Raw genomic sequence first — 15,979 nt, forward strand, 5'->3', positions numbered from 1 at the left:
AGAGTAAGAGAGACATCTAGTGATTAAAATTCTAAAGGAAATGTATTATATCTTGAAAAACAAGAGGTTTAAGTCAACCATAGTAATGTGAACCTGTGTTGGCTTGGTAATATTTTAAAGAAATTTTAAAACTTTTTCTCTAATTTACTTTTTTTAATTTCGGTGTTAGTTTTCGAGTTGATTATCGTCCGTTTTTTTCTTTCTTTCTTTCTTTTTCGTTCACTTCATGTGTCTTTCTTTTTTCAGCTTGCAGATCTATTTTGTGGGTATCTTTACTATCCTCATAAGTTATGATGGACAAATAATGACGGTGTCTGTCGTTGCTGAAACTCCACGAACTACTAGCAATTTCTCTTGAAAAATAGGTGGTTCTCTTGAAAACAAAAAGTGTATACTTTTCCTCCAATAAACCAAAAATAAAAAGGGTAAAATTATGTTATTAAATTATCTACTTTTAATTTGCTCAATTTTAATTTTTATACATTTTGAGTTGATGAATTTTAGCTTATATATATGTTTAATTTTGGAATTTCAATTCTAATTCAAATAATAATAGTTAACTTTATTTGCTTAAATTTTACTATTAGTCTTGCACTAGAGTTGTCTATGGGCCGGGTCGGGCCAACTAAAATGTAGGCTCGTTTCCTATGATTAAGCTCAATCCAACCCAAAAAAATAGACTTAAAATGTTGCCCAAACTCGACCCGGATAAAAATACTAAAACTTGAGCCTGCCTACGTATTAAAATATTTTATATTATTTTTTATATAAAAATAAATTTTAAACACCTTCATATAATACAAAAATTAATTAAAACATTTCTTGTATTAAATTTTAAAAATAACGAATCTTAATTAATAAATTTAACACTGCAACTAAAATTTTAATATTTAAAAAATACAAGCATTAAAAATAATCAAAATTAAAATATGAAAACTCATATAATACAAAAATTAAGAACCGAATTTAAGCGAAAATTAAATAATACCAAAAATATAACAAGACACACATAACTAATGTTTGTCTGTGTTGAGTGGGTTGAGTTTGTGAGTTGTGATCCGAGTTGTAGGCAAGGCAAGGTTTGGTGCTGTGCCAAAAACAAACACAGGCCAATGGTGGCGGTCGCGGTGGAGACGGCAATGGGCTAAAATCACTTGAAAGGGAGTGTTGGTTGGATTAGTTTATATGGACTAGTATGTCCCACATTGACAGGCTTGGGCTTCTTGAAACAATAGCATTTAACTATTACATGAAACCATAAAATCACGATAGGATACCTACCGGTAAAAGTATCACAAAAGCTCCTGTATTTAGGGATGAATTATATTTCGTCCCTTTTATTGAAAAATAGGTAAATTAATCTTTCTATATTTCGAAGCGTACAAATTAGCTTATCCGTTAAATTTTATTTGTTAAATGATGACGTGGAACTATAAAAATTGTTTTTATGGGTAAACTATAAAAATGGTCACTCAACTATTATTTTTTTTGATTTAACCATTAAATTTTTTGAAATTAAATATTTGATGTGGGCTTTTTTTATTGGTCCAGTAACAAAATTAGCCTTCTAATGTTTACACATTCTATCAATTTGATCCTATATATAAATAATTCAACAAATTTAGCTCTCAGTGTATACAAAATTCATCATTTTAGTTCTAATTCTAAAAAATTTAATAAATCTGGCCCTCAATATTTAGAAAATCTATCAATTTAGTCCTAACTCTAATAAATAAATAAATTAAAAAAAATCATTTTCTGCCCTTTATAACCCATTGGCTAACCCATGTGAAATATTTAAATAAGAAAAAAGAACACTCTCTTTCAAGTTACTTGCAAAAGAACTCTAAAAAATTGAGATAAAACACAAAAAAAATTAAAATTCAAAAGAAAATAAATGCATTAAAAATGTTATCTATTGGAGTAGTAAGGCAATCAATTATTCTTGATAAGTTCCAAATAAATTAGTTTGGTCCAATGTGAAGCCTAAATTATAGTAAAAAAATTTTGTTACAATTGACTTGAAAGAGGGTGCTATTTTTTTTATTTCAAAATCTCACATGGATTAGCTAATAGGTTATAAAGGGCTAAAAATGATTTTTTTAATTTTTTTTTAATTTTTAGAGTTAGGACTAAATTGACAGATTTTGTAAATATTGAGGACCAAATTTATTGCATTTTTATAATTAGAGCTAAAATGACAAATTTTGTAAATATTGAGGGCTAATTTTGTTGATTTTTTTATATTTAGGATCACATTGATAGAATGGGTAAACATTATAGCACTAATTTTTTTACTAGACTAATAAAAAAAAGCCCACGTTGATTAAAAAATTTAGTGATTGAATAAAAAAGATTAATAATTGGGTGATCATAATAGTTTACCCATAAAAAAATCATTTTTAGCATTGATTTATCGTTTTACACCATTTAGCAGATAAAATTTAAAGAATGACCTAATTTGCATGTGTTGAAATGTATAAGAGTTTATTTGCTTATTTTTTCAATAGAGGGACCAAATGCAATTCACCCCTAGGTACAAGGGCTTATCTGGTAGCTTTACCGCTACCTACCCTATCTTGATAAAATAGGCCATCTTTCTGAATATCCTTTCTTGGCAATGTTTTTTTTCTATTATTTTACTATGAAATTTCATGTAGCACCCCAAACCCGGCCCAGTCGTTAAGGCTGAATCCGACGTGCCACTTTGAAGTCAAAAACCCGTGTTTCCTTTTTAGTGTTTTAAAAAAAGCTGACTTTTGTCAAACTAACCAAGTGAATGGAAGCTGGGCACCAGGTAGGTATCCATAATAGAGGAGGTGAGCCATGAAGGCTGCTTAAGTAGCAAGCTCTCCGATTGGATCCAGTCCTAGACATGCCCACATCCATTGCCACACTTGGTTATAACAAGTTGAAATTTCTTTGAGTGATTATCTTTGGTAAACCGAATATTCGTGACGTCGTGTTATTTTTAAAAAAAAACAAGTATCGTTTTGAAATCACACCCTAAGTCTAGCCCATTTGAATTAGTATCCATCAATTTAAAGTTGTTTTTAATAATATAATCCCAGAAAAATCAAAGAAGAAAATAAAGTTAAAATGGCCTTATTACAACCCAAAAATTAAATAGCAATTAAAAATAATTTAAGAAAATCAGTCTCTGTTTCAAACCCAAAAGTATTCACCATGGCCACTATGAATCCCCTCCGGCTCCAAGTCACCCACATCAAGGCTCACCTGCAAGGTTAAAGAAGGGGTGAGTTTGGGGAAACTCAGTGTGTAAGGAAAACCCATTCAAAGCCCAAGTCAGCTCAAGCCCATTAGGCCTAAGCCCATTTAGGTAACAGTGGTACTGGGCCAGAGCCCTTTTCATATTACAATAAACTGGGCCTTAGCCCCTTATTCAAATAACAGTATGGCCCATAGGCCCATTTCAAAATACATGCAACATCAGTAAACATATGCAAGCCCATTTGGGGAGACTACTCAACCCACCAACCACTACACTCCACCCGTACCAGCCATACACTCCATGTGGGGAATAGCTCAACCCACCCAGCCCAACACTCCACAGTTGCAGCCTTGCTGCTCAGTTAACAGTAAATTGAGGCAAAGCCTCCAGTACGTGGACAAGCCACTTTCAGTACTTCCTCCGTCAATATCCCAGTCCCATGCATCAGATAATAACAACATGGCATGTAGTAAATAACAACAGTCAAACATGCATTTAGGTCAATTTAACCCTATGGGTATTTCGGTAATTTATCTTCTAGGGGTAAAACTGTAAATTTTTTACTTTTAAAGGTATTTCAGTAATTTATCTATTTTAAAGTTTTTCATGCATATTCCTACCTTTCACGTACTAACAGAATCACTACCGAGGGTTCTTACCGAATTGGGCCCGTTGGCCCATCATTCCAATTTTGGCCCATTATGCCCAAAAATATCGAGGGCACAGAAATCATGCACTTTGCAGTCCAAACATTGCAGCTTACCAAAAACATTAATCGATTTACCTCACGAGCATTCGCACACTCACAAATCTACAAAATACCAGTTTTCGGCATTTCGGCTTTTCGACTTTTGTCGATATAAACTAAGAAAGAGGGTGTTAGTTACACACCTGTTTGCGACGATATGCTGACGAGATCCACACACGAACCGCCTACAATTGGATTACTAACACGTTAATCTAACTATTCAAATACAAACTACATATTAACCCCTTACAATATTCGGCCAACCACACTTACAGATCATAATAAGCTTATAAGAAATCAATAAGCAACTCATTAACAAATTTTTGTCAATGTTTACCACATAATCATAATTTCACTGCAAGCTGTCTTCCTGAGCAACAGTCACTAAATCATTTATAACTGGAGCTACGAAACTCCAAATCAAGTGCCATTAATTTTCCCTGAAAATAGACTCATATATCTTCTATCCATAAAATTTCAGAATTTTTGGTTTGGCCAATCAATACCAGATTTTTCTTAAAGTTTCTCATGTTTCACTGTTTGACTAATCTGACCACTCTTCATTACGAATCAAATTTCTCATTGTACAGAATTCAAAATATGTTCTCATTTATTTCATTTGAAACTAGACTCATTAAGCTTTAATTACATAATTTATTCACCTTCTAACTCATCTCTCACAATTTATGGTGATTTTCCAAAGTCACATTACTGCTGCTGTCCCAAGCAGATTTATTACCAAATCACTCTTTCACACATAACTTGCATGCATGTTATTTAAACATGTATATCACCAATCAATCATCACATATCTATGAGTTTACTTAAGTATAGTCTCCATTTCATCATTTTAAAGCACAACATGTTAGCCAATTTTTCCCCTTAGCATCTAAGGCACATGCATGCTCATTTGTTTGGCTCAACTTCACCTATCTTCCATTTTTCACCAAAAGAACATGAAACAACAATCATTTCCTTCATTTTAATTCATGACCAAATGCTCACAACACAACCAAAAACCAAAATATGCTTCAAGAGTTAAGGTAGAATCAAGAATAACCCATGAACATCAAGATAGAAGCAAACTACCATGAACTTACCTTCAATTTTCTTCCCCAAGTGACCGAACATTCAAGAGTTTTCTCCTCTCCTTTCTCTTCTCTAACTTTAGGCTATGATGAACAAAGATGGACAAAACTTTGTTCTTTTCACCCCTTTTTCTTTTAATAAAATTTCATATTTCATCCATTTAATTCTTTAATACAAAAGACATGAAATGCCCATCATGGAACATTTACCTAAACCATTATCATGGAACATTTACCTAACCCATTATTATGGAATATTTACCTAATCCATTATCATGGAACATTTACCTAACCCATTATCAATTTGTATCAATTTGTACCATAAATTATGGATATCAAGTGCTCATATTGTCTACAACAACATGATGGCTGGCCACTTCATGTAAAATGGGAGGTTTGTCATGCAAATCCTCCTATTTTGCACTCTTATTTATTTGGCCACTTCAATTTAGCCTATAGCATTTTCAAACATTTTCATATAAGTTCTATTTCATAATTTCACCCCTTTTTCTTATGGAACAAAAATTAACTAAAATTGTCGGGTTCTATCTTAAGCTTGGCTTTCTAGAGGCCCACTAACAGAATTAAACTTATGCCAACATTCACAGAATTCCCAAAAATTGGGGCGTTACAACTCTACCCCCCTTAAAGAAATTTCGGCCTCGAAATTTACCTGATCCAAATAGTTGAGAGTATTGTTGACGCATAGTCTCTTCTGATTCCCAAGTAGCTTCTTCCCTTACATGATTAAGCCACAGTACTTTTACCAACGGAACCGAGTTCCTTCTTAAAACTTTAACCTCTCGATCTAAAATTTGTATGGGTTCTTCCTCAAAGGTCAAATCAGTCCTTACTTCAATCTCCTCCACTGGCACAACATGTAAGGGATCCGATCGATATCGTCTTAACATAGACACATGAAAAACGTCATGGATTCTGTCTAACTCTGGTGGTAATTCTAACTGATACGCTACTGGCCCTACCCGCTTAAGAACTCGATAAGGCCCTATAAACCGCGGACTCAATTTGCCTTTCTTGCCTAATCTCAAGATCTTCTTCCAAGGTGAAACCTTTAAGAAAACCATATCCCCAACAGCGAACTCTATCTCTTTGCGCTTTAGGTCCGCATACGACTTCTGTCTATCAGATGCCTCCTTTAATCGATCTCTTATCAACTTAACCTTACTTTCAGTATCTGCCACCGTCTCCGGTCCAAGCACTTGTCGTTCACCCAACTCTATCCAACACGTAGGCGTACGACATCTCCGCCCATAAAGTGCCTCATATGGAGCGACCTGAATACTTGCTTGGTAGCTGTTATTGTATGCAAACTCCGCCAAAGGCAAGTAGTCCTCCCAACTCCTACGATAATCGATGATACAACCCCTTAACATATCTTCCAAAATCTGAATAACCCTCTTCGACTGTCCATCTGCCTGTGGGTGAAATGCAGTACTAAAATCCAAACGTGTACCCAATGCCTCCTGCAACTTCTTCCAGAACCGAGATGTAAACCTAGGGTCTTGGTCGGAAATAATCGACACTGACACTCCATGTAGTCGCACTATCTCTGCCACATACAACCTAGCCAACTTTTGCAGGGAGTAATCAGTACGAACTGGTATGAAATGGGCAGATTTTGTTAACCTATCCACCACTACCCACACAGAATCTTTCTTGGTGGGTGTCAAAGGTAGCCCACTCACAAAGTCCATAGTGACTCTCTCCCACTTCCACAATGGAATTTTTACCGGTTGCAGTAATCCAGAAGGAAATTGATGTTCAGCTTTCACTTGCTAGCATGTCAGACATTTCCCCACGAACTCCGTTACTTCTCGTTTAAGCCCAGGCCACCAATACAGTTCTCGCAAGTCGTGATACAACTTATTCCCTCCAGGATGCATGGCACAAAGTCCCCCATGAGTTTCCTTCAATATTGACTGTCTCAAGTCAGAATCCTTCGGAATACAAATTCTTCCTCGGAAGCATAAAACTCCTTCAGTATTCAGTCTAAAATCCTCATTCTCACCCTTCTCAACTTGCTGAAACCGAAAAACCAACGAGTTATCCTTCAACTATTTTTCTTTAATCTGCTCAGTCCAAATAGGCCTCACTTGCAATTCTGCTAACAGACTTCCATCATCAAACAGACTCAAACGTGCAAACAAGGCTCTCAAACCAGAAACAACCCTTTGACTCAACGCATCAGCCACCACGTTAGCCTTACCTAGGTGGTACTCAATCGAACAGTCGTAATCCTTAACCAACTCTACCCATCTTCGTTGCCTAAGGTTTAACTCCTTCTGAGTTAACAGATACTTTAGGCTCTTATGGTCCATTTATATGATACACTTTTCTCCATATAAGTAATGTCTCCAGATTTTCAACGCGAAGATCACTGCTGCTAGCTCTAAGTCGTGCGTAGGGTAGTTCGCTTCATGAGACTTAAGCTGCCGTGAAGCATAAGCGACCACCTTACCCTCTTGCATCAGTACACATCCTAACCCCACATGTGATGCATCGCTGTACACAGTGAAGTCCTTTCCAGACTCCGGTTGAATCAACACTGGTGCTTCAGTCAATACCTTTTTCAAATGGTAAAAGCTTTTTGCTGACTCTCAGTCCAGACAAATGCTACCCCTTTCCTTAACAGTTTCGTTAATGGTGCAGCAATCAGAGAAAATCCTTCTACGAACCTTTGGTAATAGCCTGCCAAACCCAGAAAACTCTGAATTTTCGATACTGATTTTGGTGGCTTCCATCCCAAAACTGCCTCAACTTTTCGAGGATCCACTTTAATTCCTTCAGCAGAAACCACATGACCTAGAAAAGCCATTTCTCGCAACCAAAATTCACACTTACTAAACTTTGCATACAGTTCCTTCTCTCTCAACACTTGCAGCACAATACGTAGATGCTCCTCATGTTTCTCCTCGGTTTCCGAGTATACCAGAATATCATCGATGAAAACTACCACGAATCGGTCCAAGTAAGGTTGGAACACTCGATTCATCAGATCCATGAAAGTGGCAGGTGCGTTCGTCAACCCAAACGGCATAACTAGGAACTCGTAATGACCATATCGAGTCCTGAATACTGTCTTATGAATATCCACTTCCTTTACCCTTAACTGATGGTATCCAGATCGAAGTTCAATCTTGAAAAATACTGAAGCTTCTCTAAGTTGGTCAAATAAATCATCAATCCTTGGCAGAGGGTATTTGTTCTTTATCGTCAGTTTGTTCAACTGGCGGTAATCGATGCACATGCGCATTGTCCCGTCCTTTTTCTTCACAAATAGCACCGGTGCTCCCCATGGAGACACGCTTGGCCTAATAAAGCCCCTATCCAATCACTCTTGAATTTGAACCTTTAACTCCACTAACTCCTTCGGTACCATCCTATACGGTGCGATGGACACAGGTGCCGTTCCAGGCAACAAATCTATTCCAAACTCAACTTCTCGGTTTGGAGGCAATCCTGGAAGCTCCTCCAAAAAAACATCTTGGAACTCTTTTACGGTCATAACCTTATCCACTGTCAGTCCCTCCTCTTCTGACTGACTTACAAATGCCAAATAGACCTCACAACTTTTCCGAATCTACTTTTCGGCTCTTAATACCCACACCACATTGGACAAATAATCCCTTCGCTCACCTATCACCAGAACCTCCTCATCCTTTGTGGTCCTTAACACCATTCGTTTAGCAGCACAATCCAGAGTCGCTTTATGCTTAACAAGGTAGTCCATTCCCAAAATGAGATCAAACTCTCTGAACGGTAACTCCATCAGATCTCCAGGGAAAATCTTACCTTGAGTTTCCAAGGGTACATCCCTATACAGTTTGTCTACCCTAACCGAGTGACCCAAAAGACTTAGTACAGATAACCCACTCACAATCTCCTCAGAGTGCACACCCAACGACCCAGATATGGCACATGCAACATAGGAATGAGTAGATCCAACATCCACCAAGGCAGTATACGGCATGCTAGAAATAAAAAACGTACCAGTTATGACGTCAGGTGCGTCACCCTCCTCGCGGTGACGAGCAGCATATACCAAAGCTGGCTGACGAGCCTCAGTGTTAACAGTACCCTTGCCAGGTGCCCCACGTCCATGGCTATTGCCACCGCGACCTCGGCCATGACCTCTCGACAGCGACGGTCCACCTTGTGCTGTTTGCACGGGTTGCACAGCCCTTTGTTCAACCACTTGAGCCTGAGCTAGCCTCTTAGGACAATCCCTAATCTTATGTTTCTTTGATCCACAATGAAGACAAGCCCCAAAGTGTTTCCAACATTCCCCCAGATGCATTCTACCACAATCTCCACAAGCTTGTGGTCTAACAGTATTCACCGCAACTGCTCGAACTGGTTCCTCCATCCTAGCTCTCTTAACATTTCGGTTTGCAGCACCAGTTGGTCCAACATCTCTCCTGAACTGATTTTGATCCCTGTCGCGGTTCTTTCGTTCAGCTTGCTTCACCTCTTCGGCTATCTTAGCCTTTTCTACCAGTGCAGCAAAATCGCGCTCTCTGTGGAGCTATGAGCACCCTTAGCTCATCCTGAGGCCATCCTCAAAGTGAACACTGCGCTTATATTCGGTAGAAACAATACCATTAGCATACCGGCTCAATCGCAGAAACTCTGCCTCATATTCAGCAACGGTCTTACCACCTTGGGTCAGGTTCAGGAATTCTTTCCTTCGTGCATCCACATAGCTAGCTCCGACATATTTTGCCTTGAAGGACTGCTTAAACAACTCACAAGTTACCCTCTCAGCTGGGGTACCCTCTCTCACAGTGATCCACCACTGATACGCCTCGTCCCGTAGTAAGGATACTGCTCCTTTTAACTTTTGCTCTACTGAGCAGTCCAAGTCATCCATAATCTGCTCCGTGGCTTCCAGCCAGTACTCAGCCACATTTGGGGCTACTCCAGATACACCACTAAAAACTTCCGTTCCATTGGCCCGGAGTCGCTCAGAAATGGACCCCCTATTTATGGGCCCGATATTAGCTCTGGCCACCATTTCCAAAACTCTTAACATGGCCTGGGACAGAGCGTCATCCCTCGCGGCCCGATCATACGGCCCATTCTCATTCACCGGTGGTGGTCGTGCTACTCCAGTGGGTATGTGTTCAGAAGACGAAGATCCAGCTTGAGTACTACCTCGGCCTCGACCACGGCCTCGACCACGGCCTCTTCCCCGAGTAGCTCTCGTACTCATATCGATTTATCTGATTACGAATTTTATGCAGTTAGTTTACTGTTTCCACTGTTTATTACAGAATATCTTATGAACAGATAAGGTTTCAGAGTTGTTCTCGCGTAACCACAGTTTAGCTACTGTCTCAGTTTCCTAGGGCTTAATTTACCCTACAGTCTCAGTTTCGTAGCCTTTACGCTATATTATCTATAGTACTATCTCTAAGGTTTAGTACTAACTACAGTATAGTTTAGTATATAAAACAGAATAGTACTTACAGCCTTGGTGCCAGGGATTCAGTGTGCCACCTCATCAATTTTCAGATAAACTCAAAAGATTTAGACTTTATCAAATCCATTTTCCAAATATTTGTGTTAAAAAAAACAAGTTCGGAGATTATCTCCTTTAAACAGGAAATTTTCAAAAGTCGGGTTTTTCCAAAAATATTTTTTTTTGGCATAAAGTTTCGAAAACCCTTTTTGGACCCAATCCACAGCCGAGTTGTTGCAACCTAGGCTCTGATACCACTAAATGTAGCACCCTAAACCCGGCCCAGTCGTTAAGGCCGAATCCGACGTGCCACTTTGAAGTCAAAAACCCGTGTTCCCTTTTTAGTGTTTTAAAAAAAAAGCCGACTTTTGTCAAACTAACCAAGTGAATGGAAGCTGGGCACCAGGTAGGTATCCATAATAGAGGAGGTGAACCATGAAGGCTGCTTAAGTACCAAGCTCTCCGATTGGATCCAATCCTAGACATGCCCACATCCATTGCCACACTTGGTTATAACAAGTTGAAATTTCTTTGAGTGATTATCTTTGGTAAACCGAATATTCGTGACGTCGTGTTATTTTAAAAAAAAATATCGTTTTGAAATCACACCCTAAGTCTAGCCCATTTGAATTATTATCCATCAATTTAAAGTTGTTTTTAATAATATAATCCCAGAAAAATCAAAGAAGAAAATAAAGTTAAAATGGCCTTATTACAACCCAAAAATTAAATAGCAATTAAAAATAACTTAAGAAAACCAGTCTCTTTTTCAAACCCAAAAGTATTCACCATGGCCACTCTGAATCCCCTCCGGCTCCAAGTCACCCACATCAAGGCTCACCTGCAAGGTTAAAGAAGGGGTGCGTTTGGGGAAACTCAGTGTGTAAGGAAAACCCATTCAAAGCCCAAGTCAGCTCAAGCCCATTAGGCCTAAGCCCATTTAGGTAACAGTGGTACTGGGCCAGAGCCCTTTTAATATTACAATAAACTGGGCCTTAGCCCCTTATTCAGATAACAGTATGGCCCATAGGCCCATTTCAAAATACATGCAACATCAGTAAACATATGCAAGCCCATTTGGGGAGACTACTCAACCCACCAACCACTACACTCCACCCGTACCAGCCATACACTCCATGTGGGGAATAGCTCAACCCACCCAGCCCAACACTCCACAGTTGCAGCCTTGCTGCTCAGTTAACAGTAAATTGAGGCAAAGCCTCCAGTACGTGGACAAGCCACTTTCAGTACTTCCTCCGTCAATATCCCAGTCCCATGCATCAGATAATAACAACATGGCATGCAGTAAATAACAACAGTCAAACATGCATTTAGGTCAATTTAACCCTATGGGTATTTCGGTAATTTATCTCCTAGGGGTAAAACTGTAAATTTTTCACTTTTAAAGGTATTTCAGTAGTTTATCTATTTTAAGGTTTTTCATGCATATTCCTACCTTTCACGTACTAACAGAATCACTACCGAGGGTTCTTACTGAATTGGGCCCGTTGGCCCATCATTCCAATTTTGACCCATTAAGCCCAAAAATATCGAGGGCACAGAAATCATGCACTTTGCAGTCCAAACATTGCAGCTTACCAAAAACATTAATCGATTTACCTCACGAGCATTCGCACACTCGCAAATTTACAAAATATCGGTTTTCGGCATTTCGGCTTTTCGACTTTTGCCGATCTAGACTAAGAAAGAAGGTGTTAGTTACACACCTGTTTGCGACGATATGCTGACGAGATCCACACACGAACCGCCTACAATTGGATTACTAACACGTTAATCTAACTATTCAAATACAAACTACGTATTAACCCCTTACAATATTCGGCCAACCACACCTACAGATCATAGTAAGCTTATAAGAAATCAATAAGCAACTCATTAACAAATTTTTGTCAATGTTTACCACATAATCATAATTTCACTGCAAGCTGTCTTCCTGAGCAACAGTCACTAAATCATTTATAATTGGAGCTACGAAACTCCAAATCAAGTGCTGTTAATTTTCCCTGAAAATAGACTCATATATCTTCTATCCATAAAATTTTCAAAATTTTTGGTTTGGCCAATCAATACCAGATTTTCTTAAAGTTTCCCATGTTTCACTGTTTGACTAATCTGACCACTCTTCATTACGAATCAAATTTCTCATTGTACAGAATTCAAAATATGTTCTAGTTTATTTCATTTGAAACTAGACTCATTACGCTTTAATTGCATAATTTATTCACCTTCTAACTCATCTCTCACAATTTATGGTGATTTTCCAAAGTCATATTACTGCTGCTGTCCCAAGCAGATTTATTACCAAATCACTCTTTCACACATAACTTGCATGCATGTTATTTAAACATGTATATCACCAATCAATCATCACATATCTATGAGTTTACTTAAGTATAGTCTCCATTTCATCATTTTAAAGCACAACATGTTAGCCGATTTTCCCCCTTAGCATCTAAGGCACATGCATGCTCATTTGTTTGGCTCAACTTCACCTATCTTCCATTTTTCATCAAAAGAACATGAAACAACAACCATTTCCTTCATTTTAATTCATGACCAAATGCTCACAACACAACCAAAAACCAAAATATGCTTCAAGAGTTAAGGTAGAATCAAGAATAACTCATGAACATCAAGATAGAAGCAAACTTCCATGAACTTACCTTCAATTTTCTTCCCCAAGTGACCGAACATTCAAGAGCTTTCTCCTCTCCTTTCTCTTCTCTAACTTTAGGCTATTATGAACAAAGATGGACAAAACTTTGTTCTTTTCACCCCTTTTTCTTTTAATAAAATTTCATATTTCATCCATTTAATTCTTTAATACAAAAGACATGAAATACCCATCATGGAACATTTACCTAACCCATTATCATGAAATATTTACCTAATCCATTATCATGGAACATTTACCTAACCCATTATCAATTTGTATCAATTTGTACCATAAATTATGGATATCAAGTGCTCATATTGTCTACAACAACATGATGGCTGGCCACTTCATGTAAAATGGGAGGTTTGTCATGCAAATCCTCCTATTTTGCACTCCTATTTATTTGGCCACTTCAATTTAGCCTATAGCATTTTTAAACATTTTCACATAGGTTCTATTTCATAATTTCACTCCTTTTTTTTATGGAACAAAAATTAACTAAAATTGTCGGGTTCTATCTCAAGCTTGGCTTTCTAAAGGCCCACTAACATAATTAAACTTATGCCAACATTCACAGAATTCCCGAAAATTGGGACGTTACATTTCAACTTTTTAAGTGAATTGTTTGGTTAATTTATGATTTTGGCCATCTATTATACTAAAATTTGTGATTTTAAGTAGTCATGTTTTACTTTATATGACTAGTCCAAATAGACAACATTGCTAATTATTCTTGTTAAAATTCTGATGTGGCTTTTGCTTAAGAACACTTCCATTATTAAAAAATCCATACCAACATGATGAGTTGGAATTTCTGTTTTGTTTTTAAACAACCCACGTCAAATATCTTAATTGTAACTGTTTGGGCTGACATAAAAATAAAATAAAATAAAATAAAAATTATGCCAAATTTAAGTGCAAGAACTAAAGTCCAAATTCATGCATAATAAAAGGACCAAAACAGCAAGTTAACCAAATTGTTTCAAGCACTAAATAAAAGAATAATTTGTACTTTAGTTAGCCAGCTGAATAAGAAGAAAACAGACAAATACTGACAAAGCTTAAGGTGACTAATTTCCCTCGAATTCTAACTTACATTTCCTACAAGATTGCTTGTGCTTTGAAATGGTAGATTTCAACTAAACCCCGTTTTAGCCATTTTAGCTGAAACAAAGAGTGACCCTAAAACAAAACAAAGCTTTAAAAGCAAGAGCTTTACGAATCACATGAACAAGCTATTAATATTCAATTCATACATGGCTGCATGGAAACAAAATACTAGTTGATGCCTGGTGGCTCTTATTACTATACTGAATACATATCATGCTACCGTGTTGTCCAACCCAGAGGCTGCAAGTTTATTAACCAAAGCCAATGCATTACTAGTAAAATACGAGGACCTCAAAACCCGATTCCGCACCATTTTGGCTTGTTTTCCTCTCGGATTCTCGAAACCATCCAAGCAAGTTTCCTGATCAGTAAGAACTGCACTCAACCATGTGGTTATGTCCCCCATTTGTGCGTAAAAATTTCTGGCATTAAGCTTCCTGAGAACCCCAAGTGAGCCGTGTAGTTGGTCGATAGCATCTTGTAAACACTCGATGCAATCCGAGAGTGGGATTTTGTAACTCCCTTTCATCGTTCTGTAATTCTTCACTTTCATTAAGTATTGAGTGACTTTCTTGGTTTCTCCAATGGTGATTGAAACCCCAGCCCGTGCCCATTTGCTTGGACTTGTTTTAGCAGTGGTGGAAAAGGGTGCTAGTGTGTTGATGCAAAGGGCACGGTATCGGGTTACACTGCATGCATCTTGAACGTAGTTGGTTGATGAGTGTGGTGTTGATTGAACCCATTTTAGGACGCTTAAGAGAAGCAGAAGTGTAAGGTAAATATTGGTGTTTGCCATTAGCATTAAAGTAACCTAGGGATTACTTACGGGAAAAGAAAAGAAACAGAGCAGAAGGTTAAAAATGAAGCTGAACAGATTTCATGGAAAGGCTGGGAGAGCCCTTTGTTTTATGAACTTCGATATACAGAGAATAGGTTTATAAAGGGCATTTTTTATACTGACTGATGGTACTCCTTTTGAAAAGGGAAAAGGGAAAGGCAAGAGAGTGGTGAATGCAATAAATTTAAGAAAGGATTAGAATAGGGTTGTCAAAGATAAAGGGTGAAGAACATGTGAAAGGACAGGTGAGTTGCTCATGAATTTAGATTCAGATTAGATCTGTTAGGTTATCTTCTTCATTTTTTTTATGATGATGATGAAAAATGTTCATGTCTGTAGAGGATCAAATCGTTGCGCATACAGCAAAAGTAATTAACATAACAGCATTTGTAAACCATCACTCCTTTTATCACAATTAATTTTTAGGGTTTCAACCAAATTCTGGTATTGTAAAAAGGTCACATTCAATAGGTCTCTAGAGTTCAAATCAGCATGAAATTAATCACATATATAGGTTTCAGATATTACTTATCATTGAGTTGTATAATGGTAAAGACTTGAGCACAGTGTGTGAATGAAAGTTAATGGCGTGCCAAATAAGGGCGGTTTTCAGTTAATTGCAGTTACTTTTTAGCAGCCATTGAAGCTTTTGGGGTATTTAAAACTTGATTGTTTTACCTAAAAGGAGGGGAGAGGATCAATATCCTATTTAGTTCGATTCACATGATTCTATCAAATCAATGGTGCAATTCACATGAATGTGATGATCATGTCTGCTAAGGCATTTACCTTTATTCGGTGATA

At 37.6% G+C, this 15,979-nt stretch overlaps 1 protein-coding gene across 1 annotated transcript; it reads right to left on the reverse strand.

The window, feature by feature from the left end:
- Window positions 1–14,221: 14,221 nt before the first annotated feature.
- Window positions 14,222–15,904, reverse strand: LOC107931229 (pectinesterase inhibitor 6). The gene has a single exon (XM_016863046.2). It carries the CDS (start codon window positions 15,137–15,139, stop codon window positions 14,549–14,551), a length of 591 nt encoding a protein of 196 aa, XP_016718535.1. The 5' UTR covers window positions 15,140–15,904; the 3' UTR covers window positions 14,222–14,548.
- Between the last annotated feature and the right edge of the window lie 75 nt (window positions 15,905–15,979).

The sequence above is a fragment of the Gossypium hirsutum genome, chromosome A12 (assembly GCF_007990345.1).
Source record: "Gossypium hirsutum isolate 1008001.06 chromosome A12, Gossypium_hirsutum_v2.1, whole genome shotgun sequence".
Taxonomy (NCBI): domain Eukaryota; kingdom Viridiplantae; phylum Streptophyta; class Magnoliopsida; order Malvales; family Malvaceae; genus Gossypium; species Gossypium hirsutum.